General features: G+C 45.6%; 3 protein-coding genes and 1 long non-coding RNA gene across 8 annotated transcripts; 3 read left to right on the top strand and 1 right to left on the bottom strand.

Moving 5' to 3' along the window:
- Positions 1–1,717: 1,717 nt before the first annotated feature.
- LOC132466213 (heterogeneous nuclear ribonucleoprotein A/B-like) lies at positions 1,718–5,501 on the top strand. 4 transcript variants are annotated; one of them, XM_060063297.1, is made up of 9 exons: positions 1,718–1,861; positions 2,314–2,584; positions 2,995–3,163; positions 3,251–3,409; positions 3,526–3,657; positions 3,758–3,863; positions 3,981–4,139; positions 4,249–4,334; positions 4,786–5,501. In XM_060063297.1, exons 2-8 carry the CDS (start codon positions 2,340–2,342, stop codon positions 4,317–4,319), a joined length of 1,041 nt encoding a protein of 346 aa, XP_059919280.1. In that variant the 5' UTR covers positions 1,718–1,861; positions 2,314–2,339; the 3' UTR covers positions 4,320–4,334; positions 4,786–5,501. The 4 variants fall into 4 exon arrangements, with proteins under 4 accessions (XP_059919280.1, XP_059919282.1, XP_059919279.1 ...); XM_060063296.1 differs by having other exon boundaries at positions 1,762–1,914; XM_060063298.1 differs by having other exon boundaries at positions 1,762–1,914; positions 4,249–4,359.
- A 343-nt stretch (positions 5,502–5,844) lies between these two features.
- phykpl (5-phosphohydroxy-L-lysine phospho-lyase) lies at positions 5,845–9,345 on the bottom strand. 2 transcript variants are annotated; one of them, XM_060063294.1, is made up of 12 exons: positions 9,158–9,345; positions 8,892–9,010; positions 8,612–8,771; positions 8,444–8,518; positions 8,269–8,356; positions 8,055–8,171; positions 7,857–7,939; positions 7,576–7,756; positions 7,198–7,352; positions 6,700–6,789; positions 6,391–6,521; positions 5,845–5,963 (listed from the first exon to the last, which is right to left on the bottom strand). In XM_060063294.1, exons 1-12 carry the CDS (start codon positions 9,214–9,216, stop codon positions 5,941–5,943), a joined length of 1,281 nt encoding a protein of 426 aa, XP_059919277.1. In that variant the 5' UTR covers positions 9,217–9,345; the 3' UTR covers positions 5,845–5,940. The 2 variants fall into 2 exon arrangements, with proteins under 2 accessions (XP_059919277.1, XP_059919276.1); XM_060063293.1 differs by having other exon boundaries at positions 7,531–7,756; positions 9,158–9,344.
- A 29-nt stretch (positions 9,346–9,374) lies between these two features.
- On the top strand, positions 9,375–13,948 carry LOC132466212 (protein FAM53C-like). The gene is made up of 5 exons (XM_060063295.1): positions 9,375–10,499; positions 12,074–12,340; positions 12,446–12,506; positions 12,587–13,425; positions 13,688–13,948. The coding sequence occupies exons 2-5, from the start codon at positions 12,257–12,259 to the stop codon at positions 13,922–13,924; spliced, it is 1,221 nt and encodes a 406-aa protein (XP_059919278.1). The 5' UTR covers positions 9,375–10,499; positions 12,074–12,256; the 3' UTR covers positions 13,925–13,948.
- A 2,039-nt stretch (positions 13,949–15,987) lies between these two features.
- LOC132466210 (uncharacterized) lies at positions 15,988–19,934 on the top strand. The gene is made up of 3 exons (XR_009527772.1): positions 15,988–16,133; positions 17,231–17,286; positions 17,505–19,934. It is a non-coding gene; the product is annotated as an uncharacterized LOC132466210 (long non-coding RNA).
- The last annotated feature ends 662 nt before the right edge of the window (positions 19,935–20,596 follow it).

Genomic DNA, 20,596 nt, shown 5'->3' with positions numbered 1-20,596 from the left:
AGACATTTCCATTTTGGCAGCAAATATTATTGTGAAATTCATCAGTCGTGAAATTATTGTTGGGTTGGAAACGGCCTGCGAGACGTGGAAAAACAAAGTATTAATTAAGTATGGTATATTTAGGTATATTTGTGAGTTAGGCTACCACACTTTTGAGTCCTCTCAATATGGGGTAGTATCACCATCAAAAAGTCCCATGATGCTTTCTGATGTACAAGCCCTGCAGTAATATGGGTGACCATCTTTGAAAATTGCTTCCATATGATTTCCAGAAGATAAGGTTTTCTCCACAAAGAGTTACAGCCAAACAGGCCGGAGGACTTGGAATGCCCAGGCAAGATGTTTCCCCATCTCTATTCTCAAACACATATTGACATATTCCCTGGATAGACTTTTATACTGAGATCACTCATCTTCACTCTCTTGACTACATCCTGATCCAAAAGGTTCAAAGATAATTTCCTGTAGTTCAATGTTGCAGATCAACCACTAGATGTCATCAAGAACTAAAGTGAATGTATAACATAACATATCAACGGAAAACAAAACAATGAATCCTGTTAGTTTATATTTTTTGCGTCATTGAATGTCTCCTCACATCCTCAGCCTCAGAGACACCAACGTCTGACCTGAGGAATGCCCTCCATGGCAGTGGGTCAATGACTGCCCTCACAGAGACATGTTCCCAAACTAAGTCATTCACACAACATGCCGCATCTCTCAAGATCGCCACTGACCCTTGATTAACCAATCCACGGACTGGTGTTGCATCATGCTAGAATGTATAACAGTATATATCAGTTAGGAAGAGCCACACAACACAACTGACTTGAAATTATTCAAATGGCCGAGGAACATCTTACATAATGTCAGGGAAGATAATATTAATTCATTGCAAATCAGGCAATTTAGGTGGAACGAATGATTCTTATTCCACTTCCTTCCATTACATAATCTACTCTGACTGTGGTATAATGGTAAATGGTTTTCTTTAATTGAGACGTTGTCCTCAAAAGATGCAGCTCTCGGTCACAGAGGGACAACACATTTAAATTAAATTACATCTTGATAATGCAATCTATTTTCAGCCTTGTTGCCCGACCAGCCATATGCAATGCAATCACTGAAAGAGTCAAGTATGAGCCTATAGTGGTATCATGTCATGACCCCTGATCTAGACAATCAAAGGTTATCAACGTAGCAGACTCAATATTGATACATCCTCATATTATAGGTTATTATATCATGCTTCTATTGGTATACTAACAAACCAACTATTTTGCCAACTATTGGGTCACATCATCTCTTGAATCCGAAATCAAATATTGGCCCACTGATCTTAAAATCTAGCATTATTCAGGATGGAGACAATAGTTTGAACCACATTCTTCACACTTAGTAGTTGAAACGGCTTGTGATTCAAATGATTCATTGAAGTAACCTACATCTCAGCTAGAGACATCAATATGTCATTCAAACGGAATCGATCAACAAAAGATATAAATCTAATACATGTATACTCGATCATTAGTATATAACTGCGATGTTTACAAAAACATCAGGGCTGTCGCTCGAAGACACGTTTACCACAGCTCAGAATATAAACCTAATGTAACAGATGATATGAAAGGCAGGAAAGGTACTGCGAGTTCCCAAATGAAAAGGGCGTGAATAAGTGGCGCACGAAAACGGAACACTTAAACATGATTGGCCGGTTCTCCGAGTGGCAGCATCGCTTGTCCAATCAGCGGGCTTCCTGGATCTAATGGTGATTTTCCTACCGGTTCTATAAAACTAACCACGAGTTGGCGTCGAATGGGAGAATCCATCTTGAAGAGAGCTCTCCGTCTCCGTGTGACCAGTAAGCGGCATTTCAAGCATCCATCACGCTTGTTTTCATAATTGTATTATTCTGTAAGTACCGTGCTACCATTAGATCACTCTTAGGTCGAAAGACTAGTAGTTTTTTTCCGCGCATTTCAAGTAACAAAGCATGCAATGTCGCGCACGGCCTCCGCATTACGTAACTGCGAATTCGCTAGTCCAATTCCTGCTTGGTTTTGTCTGCGCGATAATGAGTTGCAATGTTGCCGGCGATTGTTTCTCTTTACATGGGATGAGGATGCTTGACATTAGTCCAAACCAAACGTTTAATCACACGCAGTCACTGTTAAAATCGTGAATTTCTGCGGCTGTACGGGACGCCATCGCGCCGGCCAAGATGGTGGAGGAGGAAAGGCTCTCCCCGGCCGGCCGGGCGCAAATGGCGTGCACCACGTCGCGTATCCACACTAAAGCACTGTGTCGTTTCAGGTTAAAGGAATCGTAGTAGTCCAACCATGTCGGACACTGAGCAACAGTTCATGGAGACATCGGAGAACGGTCACGAAGGGGAGCAGGAGGAGGAATATAACGGCGGGGCCGCGCACACCGAGGAGGGGAACGGAGGCGAAGCGGTGGAAGAGTGCGAGGAGGGTGCCGGGCCCGAAGCCTGCGGCGCGGAGGAAGCGACGGACGGCGACTCTCAGAACGGAGCGTCGGAAGGCGGCCAGATCAACGCCAGCAAGGGCGAGGAGGATGCAGGGTAAGGTGGTGTTTCGTTACGTTTGGGGAAACATGGGGAATATGCGCTCCGTCTTTCGCCCCGGATCCTTTGTTCAGTCGGGCTTTGTTGGCGCCATGTGCAAAGCGGAGGGGGGATGGGCGTTGTGGCAAGGATCAAAACCAAAATGCAATGACTGTTACTTAAGTATGCACCGTGTTCAGCGTGTTTTTTACGATTGGATTGCATGCATATCGGCTATGTTGACGCTAAAAGCGAACCGTACGCGTTGTACAGTAAGTGATTCCGCTGCCTTTTACGTCATCGGCTGCAACAGATGGGTCCATGGAGCGCCCGTCGGACGTTCAGTCCCCCGAAAGCAGCAGCAGTTATGGTGGTGGTCTTCAAATATGTGACCATATACACTCCCACCCCCCCCTCTTTTTGTTTAGGAAAATGTTCGTCGGGGGTCTCAGTTGGGACACTAGTAAGAAGGATCTCAAAGATTACTTCTCTAAATTTGGCGAGGTGACTGACTGCACCATTAAGATGGACCAGCAGACCGGGCGATCAAGAGGCTTTGGCTTCATCCTCTTCAAAGAAGCAGCCAGTGTAGAAAGGGTGAGTAGAGTGGTGCTGTTGTATGTGTTTAACTGTTGGAAGGGAAATGTTGACCAGAGCTCACTAACGCGTTACTGCTCTGCCCAGGTCTTGGAACAGAAGGAACACCGACTAGACGGCCGACAGATTGACCCCAAGAAGGCCATGGCGATGAAGAAGGAGCCGGTGAAGAAGATCTTCGTAGGCGGCCTCAACCCAGACACAGAGAAAGACGTCATCCAGGAGTACTTTGGAACCTTTGGAGAGGTACGTCGTTCGTCTTGGTGGTGTTTTTAAGGTTTCGATTGGTGGTTCACTTGTCTTGCCCTTTAATCTAACAACTCTTCCTGCTTTTTCTTATTTCTCTCCCCCAAAATGTTTAGATTGAGACAATCGAGCTTCCGCAGGACCCAAAGACGGACAAGAGGAGGGGATTTGTATTCATCACGTACAAGGACGAGACCCCGGTTAAGAAGGTTTTGGAAAAGAAATTTCATAACGTCAGCGGCAGCAAGGTAGATAACCTCACACACAGTTCCAGTCCCAACAAACGGCCTGCGTCTGAGGGTGAAGTGTTGACGTTCTGTTATTGTGTGTGTGTGTGTGTGGCTGCAGTGTGAGATCAAAATAGCTCAGCCCAAAGAGGTGTACCAGCAGCAGCAGTACGGAGGGCGCGGCGGGGGCAGTGGATATGGTGGGGGTCGCGGCAGGGGTCGCGGAGGTAAGTACCACCGCCGGTACATTAAGACCTAAACACGCCTCCGAGCCTAGCAGGAGCTTCTGTGGTCGGCGTTGACAATGGCTGACGGTGGCTGGTTGAATGTGCCGTTCTGTATAGGCCAGGGGGGGCAGAACTGGAACCAGGGCTACAACAACTACTGGAACCAGGGCTACAACCAGGGCTACGGAGGCTACGGACAGCAGGGCTACGGAGGCTACGGCGCCTACGGGAACTATGACTACTCGTATTACGGCTATGGGGGTGGCTATGACTACAGTAAGCGATAACCGCCCCCCAGAAAGAGTCGCGAATGAGAGAAACTTTATTTTTCTTGGTCCTCCTTGTTGTACAGAAGAACTCAGTCCCTTTTTCTCTTGTCCTCCAGACCAGGGCAATACAAGCTATGGGAAAACTCCAAGACGTGGAGGCCACCAGAGTAGCTTCAAGCCATACTGATCACATGTAGTGCAGGTATGCATTTTTTGCATCATCTACGGTAATGACAACCTAGCTGTAACCATTAGTGCCTTTTTGACTCAAAATTTCTCCATCTAGTCTAAATCCATTCAAACATTGTGTTGGAAAGGGGCGGGGTCAGGGTTTGCTGTGCCTCGGGGGGTCAGTAATCATTGACGATGGATTCATTCCATGTGCCAACCATTTTAAGATGCATCCCTACAAACACTACTGGATCAATAAGGGTTGAGATGGTGGTGGTGGTTTAGATTCAAAGATCGAGGGGCCCTTTTCAGTGGGGGTGCTAGGTGTGGCAGCTAGTGGCCCCTTTCCCCCCTCTTTCTGTGTGTCTGTGTCCATTTAGCTGATGTGTAAATGACATCCATACACGTGTCTTGTCACTTGACTGCATGCTGTGTGTTGCGTATCGACTGAGTAACGTTAAGCATCGTGTTTTTCTTTTAAGGTCTAAAGTAAGTAAGACAAGGAACCCATGGTCTGACCACAGCGAACATGGGCTCTGGCTTTTCCTTTGGAGTTGGCTGAAATTTGGACTCATGCTCCATTTGTACAGATCAAGTGAGGAACTGGGGAAGCAAATGTCACTTTTCCACTTTTTATTTTATATTGTTTTGTGTCCATTTACATTTCCAGCGATGGAAGTGTTATTTTTACTGTACTTTTTGGTACCTTTTTGAATCTAATGTATTGTATGGTTGTATTTTACTTGTCTACTGGATTTACCAACACGCAGGAGCTGGGGCTTTTAAAGCTCATGAAATAAAACAATTTTGCTTATTTTCCTTTTTGGTGTTTCTAGATGTTTAGTTACTTTTTATTTTTCCCTCCCGTGCTGGATGAGAGTTGCATGGCTTGGGATGTGGGGTGACGCAGGATAAGGGATTAAAATAATCAAACGATATCATTGTAAGCGTGTTAAGTGAATGTTTGCAGTTGGCAAAGTAGACGAAAACAACCAGCATTTCTAATTTCGTTTTTCTTTTTGGCTTTTAAGGAAATTCTTCCCCCTTTTCATGTTTGCAATTTTAAGTGGCTTTACTAGTTCAATGATATACCCCGTAGCGCAAGCTCGTTAATGTAAGAGGGCACTCCCTCTCTCACTGGAAACTCATTCCTCTAGTGTCTTGGGCAAATTGGTAGAAATAAATTTTGTTTATATTACACACGGATCCCTTTGTTATTATTTGTAAAACTAATGTTAAATGTTTTTGTACTGTTAAATGGCTTGCGTGTTCTGGTAATGCTAAAACGTGGACGGCTGGTAAGCAACAGAGGGCTTCACCCCTTGGCCGTGGCTTAGGGTCCCCTAGCTCTGTGGCTGACGGGGCGGCTGTTGGTGGGACACTCGGGTCCTGAAAGGTTTGACGGTAGTGCTCTGGTAAGTGCATATCCCAATGACTTAACTTAAGATCCCTTATAAAGGGATCTTAATTCTGAGTCGTCATTTTGGGGGGGAAAAGGTGATGTCAGGGTAATGAGGTATACTTAAACAAAGACAATAATACAGTATTTCGATATTGTTTAATATTTTGGCATAACCAGTTGACATTTCCTGGATCTGCAGTAGTTATCCTTGGTTTTGGATTACTCTGGATTAAGGTTAGGGAATGACCACCGGCATGTCTGAAGAGAACAAAACAAATCATGCATTACGGTTACTCAGTTTTATCACAGTATTCATCTAGAGCTTCCTGCTCCCCTTTATATTTATTGAAGTTTTGTTTGGAAGTGTTAAATGAGATGAGGATAGTTGTTACACTTTTGCCAAAGTGAAAAATACAAGAATATTTAATTACTTTTGTTGAAACAAAGTGAGGCATTACGTTTATTCACATTTCTACCTCTGAACCTTCTGAATGTGACCATCGAACAATGTCTAATGCTATTAAAGTTTTTCTACAGGTTTATCGAACATTAGATGTCTTTATTTTTTCTCGAGTTGAGATTTTTTTTATATAACTCAGGACTGGGGGTAGTTTTAGACTAGATCCGCACGAAGGTTTATTACGAAGGTTTTAATGCAGTCATTGAAGTAATTTAACTTCCTCACCAGTGAGTACGTGGTCAATCTTCTGCGCCACGAGGTCTGCGTCTGCTATGCTGAAGCACATGGGGGGCTTGAATTTGATCACACTCTCAAACGGGCCATCTGTACTCACAAAGATCCTCTCCTCTCTTAACCTGTACCAAGCAGACTCAATGTTAAGCACTTTCCCAGTGGCTATTGAAACCAAACCAAAGACGTACCGTAGTATGTCATCAACGTTCTGTGGTCCTATGCAATGTTTTTTCAGAGTTGTGTGCATATGAACTAAAAGGTAAACACTTGCTCTGTGGTGAAACTAACACTAATCCCCACCTTTTCACCACTGCCGCCGCGACCTCAGTGGCGGGAGTCCTTAGCTCTCGGTCGACCACCAGCTCCAGACCCAGAAACAGCCCTACCCCACTGTTAAGTAAACGTTATGGCATTAATATGGGCTGTTGATGGATAACATTAACTGGAATACTCAGCATATTGAATAGTGTCCACTAGAGGGAGCAATGATATAGTAATGGCCCTGTGGTAAACACTAAGAGTTCAGTGTCGCTTTTCTTAATTGGATCCATAATGGGAATGGAGAATTGCTATGATGTATGATTTCCTTGCCACATATTCTGCCTTCTACACAGGATTTTTCACACATGATTGAGATTCCTCAGAAAGGTAAATACAAGGGCTGGTATAAACCAGCCCTTCTAATAACAGTTTTTAACTAAGTCCTTAAATACTCTTTGTTGACCCAATTCTCTGCTATTTCCGTGAGGGAAATCCAATATGCAATGCAATTGTACCCGGATAAGCACACACCCTTACCGGACATCCCCAACTATCTGATGCTTAGTTTGGAGCTTGTTGAGCAGGTCTTTAAGGTGTGCCCCCACCCTGGTGGCGTTCCCTCTCATGTCTTCCTGCTCAAGGACATTTAGGACGGCCAAGCCTATCGCACAAGACACCGGGTTCCCTCCGAACTGCGTGGAACAACAGAGACACAAAACATGGTGTATTATGTAGTCAAATGTTAGAAGAGTTCCCGTTTTGGTTAAATGTTTTATCAAAAAAGCATGTTGAAAGGTAGTTAAAACATTTTGGTATGTTCAAAACATTAAGTGTTACACATGGTAAAGCGCAGGTCCTGGGCGGCCTCACCGTGTTGAAGTACTCCACCCCCGTGCCGGCGAAGGCCCCGGCTACCTCCTCGGTGGTGGCCACGCAGGCCAAAGGATGTCCGTTCCCCATGGGCTTCCCCATGGTCACGATGTCGGGACAGCACGCTTCCCCCTGCATCTGAAAGGCCCAGAAGTGGCTCCCCACGCGGCCGAAGCCCGTCTGCACCTCGTCCACCACGAGCACACCCCCCGCTGAGCGCACGTATCTGCAGGCAGGAAGCATCGTCGGCGCCGTTTTCCCTTAGTTCCCTTGGTTTCTTCTTATAGTAATTTGTATAGTACGTCCTAGGGGAGCCGTTTACTCACTCGGACACTTTAGTTAAGTATCCTTGCGGCAAAATGATTTGGCCTCCAACACTTGGCAAGGACTCACAGAAGAATGCGGAGATCTGGGAAGAAGGAAGAATGTAAAAAAGGGGTTAGGAATACTTCATGCCACCAGGATGGTCATAGCTAGTGTTTCTCAGTTTCTGATCGGTTTCCTCCGGGTTTCTTTAGGCATACCTTACGCCCTTTGCTGTGCACGTCCTCAATCACATCTCTTACGGTGTCTGCGTATGCTTCCCCTGGGTTCGGGTGGTCTTCTCGGTACAACCCCCGGTAGATATCGGGCAAGGGTGCCTGTGGGGAGGACATGGAATCCAAGCGTTGCTGTTTAACAAGTCCACAGTTCTCTTCTCTCAGAGGTTTGTGATGATGCTGGCCGGAGGATACACACCACATGGACCCATTCCTTCTGACCTGACAGTTTTCGGAACTTGTATGGACTTATGTCGATGAGGGACTTGAGATGACCATGGTATGCACTGGCACATGAAGAGTTCGATTATAACCACTATAAGAGTCTGGTCATTATAAACTTTGTAAACCCAGTAAAAAAAAAGAAGCCTTACTGGTCTAGAACAATCACATCTTCGTGTTGGGTGTACTGCTGGGCCAAGCGCAGAGCAAGATCGTTGGCCTCGGAACTGTCAAGTGAAAATGCAATGTATGGAAAACCGTACTAAAAGGAGACGACTTAGAATGATATGAGCCTTACGGGGTATGCAAGACCTACTTACCCTGAATTAACAAAGTAGAAAACGCTGAGTTTGTCCGGAAGAGTCGCAGACAGACGATTTGCATACGAGATGATGTTGTCGTGCAGAAAGCGAGAGTTGGTGTTCAGGAGTTCCATTTGAGCGGTGGCGGCTCGAGTGACGTCTGGGTGACAGTGGCCAACTGATAACAGACGGAGTGCAAAGGTTCAGAGGAGCAGTAATCTTCAGCTCTGCAGGCATGCACAATGCTAATGTTTATGATCATCTTGTTTATGGTTGGTGAATGTAATTAATATTTCACCATGGTGGACGTTGCTGATGCAGTCCAAATAGCGCACGTCCTTTTCGTCATACAGGTATTGTCCTCGACCTCTTACTATCTTAACTGGGTTGTCCGAATAAAACAATTTGATGGATTGCCTAGCAATGGAGAAAACACATAGTTTTAACGAAACGTAGGCGTGATCCATTGCACAATAATGAAATATGAACTCAATGCATGCACATTGACATGGCGAGCATTTGGAAGTTAAAATCTCTTCGAAGCTAACTAAACGAGTTACATACCCGATTAATTTTCTCCTCATAGAAAGGGTCTCGTCTTTGCTGAATATTTCCTTGGCCATATCTAAGCCGTTATTGACCTGGTACTGGTCGACCTGTGCTCCTGCATTTCCCAGTGCGCCTCAATAACAGTGTGCTTTTCCTGATTCTGCACGATCCGATATCTTTCGGGATCACGTGAACGTGCTTTGGACGTTCCGCTTTACGGCTTCCGTATCATATGCTCGGGTTGTTTATACAAGGGGTTCACCAACTATTTTGTTCCAAGGACCAATATTTATAATATTTTTGGGGGTTTGGAAGTCATTTTTAGATGCCTTACTATTTAAACAAAGGATGTGGCTGTTTTTCAAAATATGTATGTAATATGTAATATATATCATATTCACAACAATTAAAGCAAGAACTTTGAAAACTTGATTCTAAGGCTCCCTTGAACAATGCAATAATATAAAAACTGAAAGAAAAGCACTTAGAGAAAAACACAAAAAGTCAACCGAGACTTCATAATATAGTAGTGCAAAGACACATTGCATTTACAGTTCTTACACTCCCATATTGATCGATTTTATGTTTATGTATTGGAGGAAATAACATGACTCGTGTCGCCGAACTTATGCTTTTTATTTTTTGAATAATCGATTTGTGACATTTATCCCTAAATCCTTTTCGGGAAACATTTCAAGGCCCAGTACTAACGGGTCCACGTACCGGGGTTGTGGATTGCTTGTTAAAAAACCCAAATTTTATATACTATCTATAGTTAAATTAAATCATATTTGAAATAAGTAAAAAACTACTCTCGGTGTGGTTCTTGAGTCAACAGAACCACCGCAACCACTTCTTGAGCAAGGCACACACAGAGGGTACCATGCTGTGAATAATAGCACACACACACCCACGCACACGCACTCATTTAATGCGGAGGTGCCATCGCTATCCGGTTCATAGTTAAATAGTTTTGATAGATGTTGCTAATGCGGTGGTTGTGGAAAGTCACAAACACAATTTGAATGGTTTATGTCATGGTTATAACGCATCGACATGTGCGCAGATGTTTGTAGATGTATGAACGTTAAAGGAGAGAGGCTAACTGAGTTGACCCGGCGGGTAGTGATGTATATACGCTGTGAACGTCCCAAAAGCGCTGGGTAAATTACAAACGGCTTTTCAACAATTATCCTCTTGATGATTTAAAGGGAGAATTGGAAAAAAAATATCGATTTTGGATGTGTGGTTATTTCCGTTCACCCCTGTGATGGTATCGTCCAAAGTATATAAATACTCGGTCGGCTCCCGTGCCCTCCTGTGCAGCTCTCGGTTGCTAAGGAAACACGGAATGCAGGTAATACATTAGGACAGCAGTAGCATGCTAGCTATCAAGCTAGCACTGGACACTGTTAGTACACCAGAGATACGTAGGAGAAGAAAAAAATAACTGCGATTATCCGCCACTTTGTCGTTCTGTCGGGACTTGCCACTGTGTATTGTGTATTTATGTTGATGGATACGACCGGTGACAGAGTAGTTCACAGGCCGGGGTGCGAGTTAGCAGGACGTTAGCTCCTCAGAGCAGGGTAGCTCTGAGCCTGGTAACGCCTGGTTATTCACATGAGCTGCATCATGTTTCCTAGTGTCACCGTGTGGTTCTTGTGTATGGATGAATGTATATTTAGTTAATATTCTAGATGTATTATCTGTATCCAGCACCAGTGTTTTCATGGTACGATGGAGGATAATGCAACAAGCCAAACCTTATTAACAATCCAGTCTTAATGTGATAACTTTAGCCCCATGTGTTGCCCAAAGTATGTTGACTTGCATTCTGTTTGTCATTTTGCGTCTGTAGTCATTTCTAGGAAATCTCACTTTTGGCTTATTATCTGTATTATTATTATTATTCCCAAGTCATGTCATCTCATGTTAATAAGTTGTTGGTGAACCTCCATTTCGTTGATCACTTTCTTCTGGAGGTCAAGGGATGGACCAAAGGTATCTTGGTATTTTCTTAACCTTGATCAATAGTTTTGTATCTTATTTATAGGCCATTGGTACTTAGCAATGATGCCTTCCCACATGTTTACCTATACGAAATAAAGATGTGACCATTTCATACATTCGGTTTTGGATCACTTGGCAGTCACAGGTCTCGCTATTTGAATTGGCATTTAGCACTAGCATGTAATAAGTAGCATACACAGGTAGTATATATGCTCCATGTTTGACACATGGAACAATGCCATTAGGTAACATCTCTGTCATAAGCTGTTATCCGTTTGACGGCGAAAGACTGCCATGTTTACTCATTTAAACGGCATGACGTTTTTAGCATTATGCTTTTAGACATGTGCCGGATAGGCCAGAGCAAAGGTTGAGTCAGAGTGTTGTAAGTGTGCCAGGGCCATTTGGGACCTCTAGGCCAAAGTTTCCCTGGCCACTATCTTGGTGGCAAAGCAAACCGATGGGATTGGTGCACACAAACTTGTGGTGTGACCACAAGCTTTTGAGTCTGGCTGCAAAGGATGTCCTGTGGCTCTCTGTGAGCTCCTTAGGCTTGGTTGTTTACCGTGGTAAAACAGAAACACTTTAAAGTCTATTGTCCGTTTTCCTTGGCCCTTTTGTCTTCTTTGCAACAACGCGACCGCGTGCCTCTAGTCTCATTCCCCACTTTCAGCGTCCTTCCCCTCTATCTCGAGGTCCCTCCCTCTTATTTTCTTTCTGCCAAATGCAATGGCCTAGCCCCTATCCACCTGACTTTATTAGGAACCAATTAACCTTTTTGGTTAAGAGAGATAGTCTTTGTTGTCACAGCACTACATAGCTGGCTTTGGAAGGTTGTGGATATCTTAAAAGTGTATTTATCTGTGATTTGTTGTCAATGTTTGTATATACCATGACCAATTAGCCTCATGTCCCCAGCCCACCCAGTTGGACCTGAAGATGACCACAGTGTAAGGGGGTAGTTGGTCAGGGTGGCTGTTTGAGGTGCAGAGGGGACGCCGCAAACCACGCCAGGTTTCTGACAGACAAAACCCCCGATACCTCCACTCGCCCCCCCCCCCCAATCATCTTCATGACTTCCCTTTAGTCTGGGCTACAGCAATGGTGACGCTTATTACAGAGCAGCTACACAAGCAGAGTTTGGAGGATCCTTATCAGAAGGCATTCTCCTTCAATGTCAACGTGGTAAGTGGCTGCAACCCAACTCTATGTTTCAAGGGGCCTCTGCTCTAGAAAATAATAAAAAAGAATGATGGCAAAATGAAATTGATCAATATACTTGCGTTTCAGCCGTTGCCTGTGGTTGGTTCTAGTCCGACAGTGTCTTTGAGCACGTATGGATCCACACCAGGTATGTGCAAGAAGAAATAAGCGCAGCATGTTTGGTGTTGATTTGATGAGATGATCTCACGGTAATCTCTGCATTCCCAGAGAGCAGTTTGGCCGCCTACCCGTCATGCAAGACCCATCTCCTAACCGCATCCTCTGCCCTGCGGCTCCCCGTCCCAGTGGGTGAGCCTCTGTATCAAACTCAAATCCCCAGCGCCTCCGTCACCAACCTGTCCTTCCCCGGTTCCCCCCCGCCGCCACCGAAGCGCCACTGCCGCTCGCTCTCCGTCCCAGAAGACCTGTCTTGTTGTCGTTCCACATGGCGCCCCAGCGCCTCCCGGGTCTGGACCCCGGTCAGGCATCGCTGCCAGAGCGGCAGCATGGCCAGTCTGGTGTCCGCCGCCAGCAGCTCCCTGCCCCTCTGCGGCCGCAGCTCCTCGGTCACCACCTCCTCCCTGCACTCGTCCTGCAGCCCCATGTTTGTGAGCCTGGCGTTGAATCCGGACCCCCCGACACCTTGGAGCTTCCCCTGGGACCCCTGTGACACACTGAGGGGTGCCTGCTCCACCTTCCTCCCTGCACCGTCGTCCTGCTCCTCCTCGCCCGCTCCGCCGGCGTCCTCGCGCTCGCTGCTCCAGCGGCGCTTCTCCCTGTCCCCCGTGCACACACAGGGCGCCTCCCTGCTGCTGCGGCTGCCCTGTGAGGCCTCCGGCCCCGCCGCCCCTTTAACCCACCGCCCCGCCACGGAGCAGCCAGCCCTCTCTCCATCGCCCAGCTCGGCCTGCAGCACGCCCTCCTCCTCCAGGCGCGTCCCGCGCCCGGCCCTCCCACGATGCCACTCCCAGCCTTGCGACATGCGGAGGCCTTATCTGAAGAGACGCCATGACCCAGACATCCTGCCCTGCTCCAGGCCGGGCCTCGACTTCAGCAAGATGACTCAGGTGAGGAGGTGCTGGACGGGTTTGTTACTTTGCTTTGGTTGACTTACTCAGTTTGTTTGTATGAGCCACTTACAAGGATGTATCCAGTCTCTTTTCATTAAGTAACAGAAGGTCCTACAATAGGCAGTGTTCCTCACAACCATAGCCCTGTTTCCATGGCACCCAGACCCCGTCTACAACCCCCCCCCCCCCCCCCCCCAAAAAAAAACATCTAGTTTTGGAAGATGAATGGTAAAAAAAGATGTGTCTCTTTCTGGTGCAGATTGGTACAGGGGAGTCCCTTGGCGCGGGGACTAATGTCAGCATGTTTGCGAGGCCTGCGCAGGGAGAGCGTCTCCCTGCCTTCTCCCCCGCAGAGCTCCTGGGACGGAGCAGCATCGGCCCGCTGAGCGAGAGCGAAGAGGACAACAATAAAAGAACAGGATCCCTAATGGATGGCGGGAACTTCTTTGAGCGAGATTGCACTGAACTGGACTTGAACCTAATTGAGGAGAACTGAATGGCGGAGGAGGAGAACTCCTCCCCCCCCCCCCCCCCTCCCCCTCCCCCCCCCTCCTCCACCTCCTCCTCCTCCCCCCCCCACTCCTCCTCCTCCTCCTCCTCCTCCTCCTCCTCCCCCCCCCCCCACTCCTCCTCCTCCTCCCCCCCCCCACTCCTCCACCTCCTCCTCCCCCCCCCTCCCCCCACCTCCTCCACCTCCTCCTCCTCCCCCCCCCACTCCTCCTCCTCCTCCTCCTCCTCCTCCTCCTCCTCCCCCCCCCCCACTCCTCCACCTCCTCCTCCCCCCCCCCCCTCCCCCTCCTCCTCCTCCCCCCCCCCCTCCCCCTCCCCCTCCTCCTCCTCCCCCCCCCCCCACTCCTCCTCCTCCTCCTCCTCCTCCTCCTCCTCCTCCTCCTCCTCCCCCCCCCACTCCTCCTCCTCCTCTTTGACTTGACTTGACTGTGTACAGTCGACATGTTGACCACACATGTAACTGAACACGCACTATATGGCAGATTTTCTTTGTTTGGGAGCCGGCTGCCCTCCTAACGCACATGTTGAGATCCTTTTTTAGTAAGGAGAAATGCAGATATCAAAATACAATATTATCATCTTGAGCAAAAATCAATTAGCATTTCATAAGAATGTAATGGTGCCTGCCTATTCAGCAACCCATCAGCTACAAAGCACACACATTAATGTTGGGCACACAGTATTCTAGCTTATGGACCATAACGTGATTTAAGTCTTAATCAGGAAATGCTGTTTTATGCATCCTAATCCACATCACTAATGACTGGCGCACATTAATTAGGTGGATATTTTGTATACTACAACAGAAATAACCTGCACAGATGGCTTGAGCCAGCAGTAAATGAGCTTGCAAGACTGACTTGCTGTTCACATGCACTTCTCATTCTTGACCTAAGCCTAAAATGTTTATTTAAGACGCATGAAATTTAACTTGATACATTGTTGGGATGTTTTTGTTTTTTTTCCTCAGAAAGATGGTCATTGATGATTGCTGTATTGCTTCAAAAAGAGTGAATACATTCCAGATTGTCCCAGTAATTCAAAGACCGTCTATGTAAAACGAGCTCTTCAGAAGCACATCTAATCTAATGGCTGCTGTGCTGTCATGCATTTTATTTGACCCAGTGGCATACCCTATCATCAGCAAAGATTAACTTTGCTTAGCCTTTCTTGTAATAGGAAACGTATTACATGGAGGGGGCTCCCTTCATTTTTTTGGAAATTAATGTAACTTTTGTCAACATTAATTACGTGTTTTATGCTATAGTTTATATTGGTCATGCCTTAAGCTGTAAGGGCAGAATCCAAATGGTTTATTTTTGTTTGTGTTATTAAGTGTTCGAGTGGGATGTTATGAGTCTTTGGACTCTTTAACATCAATGCAATGACGGAGTTGCACATGCACTATAATAAACAATAAATTAGCCTATGCTGCAGTTTGATCCAATAGGGAACATTGTAAATACACGGTGTACAATATTGTGCCTATTCTGTGAGTTCTAGGGAATAAGAATCAAGAAGTGATGCTAAGTATTGGTGGCCTTTAGAGATGATTTTTTTTAATGCGTTTTCAAATGGATTCAAATTACACAATTTGTGTACAAATAAAGTTGAATAGAGAATGGCTTTCTCCATTTCATGTCCTGTTTTGTTCCAACAACCTCAATAGTAATTTGGCATATTCTCTCATGCAGCATTGTCGTAGCCTATCCAGCTGTAATCATTTTTATATACATTAATAGTGACATCTAGTGGTACAATTCTGCGTAGGTCGGATTTGCCAAAAAGTATCCATTGTTGCAGACTCAACTTGCAGACAGCGTCTTTCTCAAACTTGTGCAATGTGTCTTGTCGAGGCCTTGTCGCCTGAACGTTAGATTTAAAGTTAAATCGACCCCATGCATGAACGCAAACCGGTTCATCCATTGCACCCCAAGATGAAAACTTTGCTAGAATCATTAAACTAGGCGTAAAGGACATCACACCGGCCCTTGTACTTCAGATCCCTGTCAGAGACGCTGCTCCGCCGTGAAGGCGGGGGCGCTCCTTCCAATCCTCGACCGCCTCTCCTCGAACCGGGTGACCTCCCTTCACACAAACGACTTCCTCTATTTTTATTTCATGGCGATCGGGAGAGAGGGAACACCGCCGACGCACGCACACTGTTTCAGCACTCCTCAAAGAGTTGAATCGGGGTAAATAATCCACTATTACCGCATGATCCGGTGACTCGGGCTCACGAATGCCACTCGCCGACACCCGCCTAGAAAGGTTTCCAACGTGCCCCCGTTGTTTGAGTGAGTCTAACACGTTAACGCAGGGTATAAATTAACATTGTAGCGCCACACTCACAGCGCTGATAACAACTCGGACGGAGACGAGGCTCCCGTTAGCCTGTCGCTCACACACACACACACACACACACACACACACACACACACACACACACACACACACACATACACACGTACACACGCACGGGCATGCTAGCTCACGTTAGCTAACCGTTAGCAGGGGTGCAAACGCTTCACTGGCTTCTGTTGATTACAATAAAACGAGAGGTGCTGTTACTTGCTGGTGGGTGTCCCCAGGGATTTATTGATGTGTCGTGCTGCGGGGTGGTGATCATTAACCCTGGGGTGTTGGGAGAGCCAGTTTTAGCCTCAGCGTTAGCCTAAGCGTTAGCTCCATGCTCTGTGTAAAAAAGTTTAACAACTTAATGCTAACAACACGTCTGAAAGGAGTTTGAGGTTGATTCGGGTCCGAACTGATGCATAGTGGTGTGATATTTGGATTCCGTGTGGGAAACCCTGGTTATCGGCGTACTTGGTACTTTTTTTTCCCGGGTTATTAGTTTTTTTTTACACACAGGTTTTAGCCTTCGCGCTACTAAGTTTTGGAGCTAACGCTAGCCCGTTTAGCTTCGTTGCAGACTAACGGGCGCATCGCTCAACAGTCGTAGTTTTTTAGTTTGTTTTTAACTAAAGTTAAAGTAAGTTGAGCTGTGTTTGATTTGTTTGTCCGTTATTTATGCTGTTGTGCGTTATTGGATGGTGATCGTCAGCGATGTTCCGCCAACTTTGTATTCATGTTTTTCTATTACGGTGAAGTGGGGCTGTGAGCGGCTTTAACTCCGCCAGGACATGCATACTAACGTTACTTCTGTTTAAAGTTGAATAAAGTAACGAATATGGGGTAGATGTGGATACTATTATGTATTTAAGCAACAACCGCTTCCTAGATTGTATCTTTGACCAAATGATGACTTTATTTCCATAATTTCTGTTACCAGGGCAAACTGGACTGTCAGCTCCTTGGCACAGGGACATTTCCAGGACTGTTTTGCTGGTAAGTCCGAGTGGTCTAAGAAGTATGCATAGGTGGGCACTTCTTATGGATTCCTACTGAAAGTCTCTAGTTAATAGCATGGTGTGTGTCTGTGAGGGTGTGCAGATAATGTGGTTTTCATATTCATGTTTTTGTCAATTTGGAAACAAAAGATAATGTTGTTGCTGCAAACTGGAATTTGCGTATCTAAAGTATCTCATTGTTTCGTTCGTTTTCAGGTGTAGTTTAGCGGACCGCATTGGAGTTGCCTATCTTGGATTTGGATTTGTCCTATTCTGCTGTGTCCTGGGTTAAGACTATATAGTCTATGGCTCTGATGGACAAACACAAAGTGAAGCGCCAGAGACTGGACCGTATCTGTGAGGGTGAGTTTTCTCAATCTCTCAACAGAAAATGTGTAGTACTCCATAGAAGCACAGTCAATGCAATGTTTATTATATGGTATAGAACAGCTATGCATATTGGATACAATGTTTATGATATGGTACTGAATAGTTATAAACAGTGTTTGGTCATGGTCCAATCATTGTACAGATACATTATTTTATCCATTTATTTTTATGCATTTATGTAAAACGTCTTGGAGGAAACATTTAGAAATTCCACCTATTGCACTTAAATAAGCTGTTTCTTGAGAACCATACAGTGTGGCATATAATCTTGCTTTTGGATATCTGTTAATGGTGAATGGGTGGCACAAAGAAGCCGAACGCCATATAATAATGATGAGTGAAGTTCTTTTAGACACGTGAACTTCATTAAGGCCATTTATCTCCCATATACAATGTCCCCATTTACAACATAAGCTGAGGTTTGCAGAACACTTTACCCAATTTCCACGAGCACAGAAGGGAGACTGCACATTTGACATTATACAGCACACATTGGACAGCAAATTAACTACAGCACCAGCTAAGACGACCACTTGCTATGCTTGCTGACCTATTAAACCCAATTTAAAGGAAATATGAACATTTTAAAGCATTGCTTTTTCTGGCATGTCACAACAGTTGATTCTGCAATGCAAGCGACCCCCAGAATGTATTTTTCCCTTGGAAAATTATATAGACTAGCATATATATTTTTATTTATTTAGTTATTACTCAAGCTACCTCAAATAGATAGAACGCCTGTACTTTTCATCCAACTATTTTTTTATAGCTATGGAATAACCTATATTCGATTAATTGCAAAAATGTTGAATTTGTATTCATCATGCAACAGTCTGCGTTTTAGCTCTATGAAAACCTCAGTGGTGGCAGTATGTTCTATTTTAATTCTGTTGTACCATACCAAAACACATCAAAATCATGTTTCCTAAACAGCGATGAGACTTGGAAGTGTTGTTTGTGGACCGTACGCCCGAGCGGCTGTAATCAGAGGAAGACTAATCGGTTGGCTGGTCCAATCCACTGGGGGCGCATGCTTTGTTTTATCACCAGGCAACTACCTGTGTGTTCTGCCTGTGTGCCTCCCGTGGTTTACATGTCTCCCTCAAAGCAATATTGGGTAGATCGCAATAACTAAAATACAATTGAGTGATGGATAAATGTATAGTGAGTTTTTAATTGTGTTCCTTGTCTCGTGCGTTATTGAATTAGACATTTAATTACAGACTTGCATGTGTGCAGAATGCCTCCGTTAGCCTCCTGCTCTGGGGACAGGATACGGGATGCAGTTTGTTGTGAAGCGTGACGTATCTAACCGTTCCTTAACAGGCAGGCTCAAATTGGGATGAATGGTGCTGCCATAGCCTTGTAGTCTGTGATGTTATAGACTAATAATGAGCGGTTTGTCGGGGGTGGGTGTGGTTGTTAGGCTGGGGGTGTGGCGACGGACGGCTCGGGTCAAGTTAAAGAAATAAGAATCTCATTTTGAGTAAAGTATTGATTACGTCTGGCCCGTACAGCATGCTGCAACTGTTTTAAATGTGTTTTGTGTCCTTATAATTCCCTTGAGTACCCATTACGCTGCCAAATAACTCAATGTTATGCCCCAAACCCATTGTGATGTTAGAAATGATACTTAATTTCTGATCGCACATGCCCTTTGTCTAGGTCAGATTTTTTTTTTAAGTGAAATGCCGTAGGAACATACACAAGATAATCAATAATTAAGATCAGCAGGGAATAGCATTATTTTTTTGTGGTGGAATCATAGCATATGTATGCACTCCCAAGCCTTTAATAGGTCCAAACGTTCCTTTAATTGCAGAGTGGTAGTGGTATGCTATGTCGGCTGCCTTGTGTTGAGAGGCTATGCACCGGGCTCCATCTGCCAAGAAACACAAAGTCAGAGCACCCTGATCGACCCGTGTTGCTGATATTTATCACTGCGAGGCCCCCCACGTGTAGACCCCCCCCCCCCCCCATGTTATCCATTGACGTGTGTTTTGATACATTAAGCAGTCATTTATTCAGAGGATGCAGGATTATATTGGGGCGCTGGTAACCGCATCATTATCTACACGGCCTGCCGGGGAATCCTTAATATGTCACGGCCACAGTTTTCAATCCGAGCAAGAACCGGGATTTATTTGAGTAAAATGTAATTCTTGCTGGTAACGCTTGTTAAAAAAAAAGAAATCGGTCTTTCGATACCCCAAAAAAAAAATTGTAAAAAAAAAAAATCCACTCAAAGACGGCAGGTATGTTATTGCCCCCCCAAAAAAATCAATGTTAAGAGTGTGTTTGAAGTGGTGTGGCTCGGGCATAATGGAGAACTAAAATGGAGGGAACGGTCGGGAGTCTCTGGAGACGAGCTGGAGGGAGAGGAAGAGGTGAAGGGTCGTGGCCGCAGCTACAGGGAAACAGGCCAGCTGTCTCTTTAAAAAACGACAACAGCCAAACCGCCCTCGCTCGCAGACTGGTTATGCTAATGAGGTTATTGCTGGTTGGCTGGCCTTCAATGGAGGACCCTGTGATTGGAGGCTGGCTCTGGGGGAGGGGCTGGGTGTGGATGACAGCTGGGATCCAGCCAGCCAAGAACAGTCTGACAGAGAGAGGGGGAAAAAAGAACGATAGAGGGAGAGCAAGGCCACAGAGAGAGTGAGAGAGAGAGAGAGAGAGAGAGAGAGGAAGACAGGCCGACTGACTTCATAATGCAAGGTTCGGTGCTTGTATGTTTTTAAAATGTGTCTTTGAAGCTATGTTTGTACAGCGATCGGCTGTGGGCGTAGGGCAGCGGCCGTGTGTGCAGTTTCCTTTTTCTGCTCGCTCCGTTTGTGCGTGTGTGTGTGTGTGTGCGTGTGTCGATGTAGCCGTTAAAAAGGAATTGAATTACTGTGTGTGTCTGGGTGGAGTACTGCTGC

The sequence above is a fragment of the Gadus macrocephalus genome, chromosome 10, assembly GCF_031168955.1.
Source record: "Gadus macrocephalus chromosome 10, ASM3116895v1".
Classification (NCBI taxonomy): domain Eukaryota; kingdom Metazoa; phylum Chordata; class Actinopteri; order Gadiformes; family Gadidae; genus Gadus; species Gadus macrocephalus.
This window is presented reverse-complemented; position numbering and strand designations above follow the sequence as displayed.

Excerpts from the sequence above, each read along its gene's own strand:
- LOC132466213 (XM_060063297.1), top strand. The coding sequence starts at position 2,340 with ATGTCGGACACTGAGCAACAGTTCATGGAGACATCGGAGAACGGTCAC. Across the intron at positions 2,585-2,994 it reads AAGGGCGAGGAGGATGCAGG|GAAAATGTTCGTCGGGGGTC; the intron begins GTAAGGTGGTGT and ends CTTTTTGTTTAG. Across the intron at positions 3,864-3,980 it reads TCGCGGCAGGGGTCGCGGAG|GCCAGGGGGGGCAGAACTGG; the intron begins GTAAGTACCACC and ends CGTTCTGTATAG.
- LOC132466212 (XM_060063295.1), top strand. The coding sequence starts at position 12,257 with ATGGTGACGCTTATTACAGAGCAGCTACACAAGCAGAGTTTGGAGGAT. Across the intron at positions 12,341-12,445 it reads TCTCCTTCAATGTCAACGTG|CCGTTGCCTGTGGTTGGTTC; the intron begins GTAAGTGGCTGC and ends CTTGCGTTTCAG. Across the intron at positions 12,507-12,586 it reads CACGTATGGATCCACACCAG|AGAGCAGTTTGGCCGCCTAC; the intron begins GTATGTGCAAGA and ends CTGCATTCCCAG.
- phykpl (XM_060063293.1), bottom strand. The coding sequence starts at position 9,216 with ATGGCCAAGGAAATATTCAGCAAAGACGAGACCCTTTCTATGAGGAGA. Across the intron at positions 8,172-8,268 it reads AGAAGGAATGGGTCCATGTG|GCACCCTTGCCCGATATCTA; the intron begins GTGTGTATCCTC and ends TCCTCCCCACAG. Across the intron at positions 7,757-7,856 it reads TACTTAACTAAAGTGTCCGA|ATACGTGCGCTCAGCGGGGG; the intron begins GTGAGTAAACGG and ends TCCTGCCTGCAG.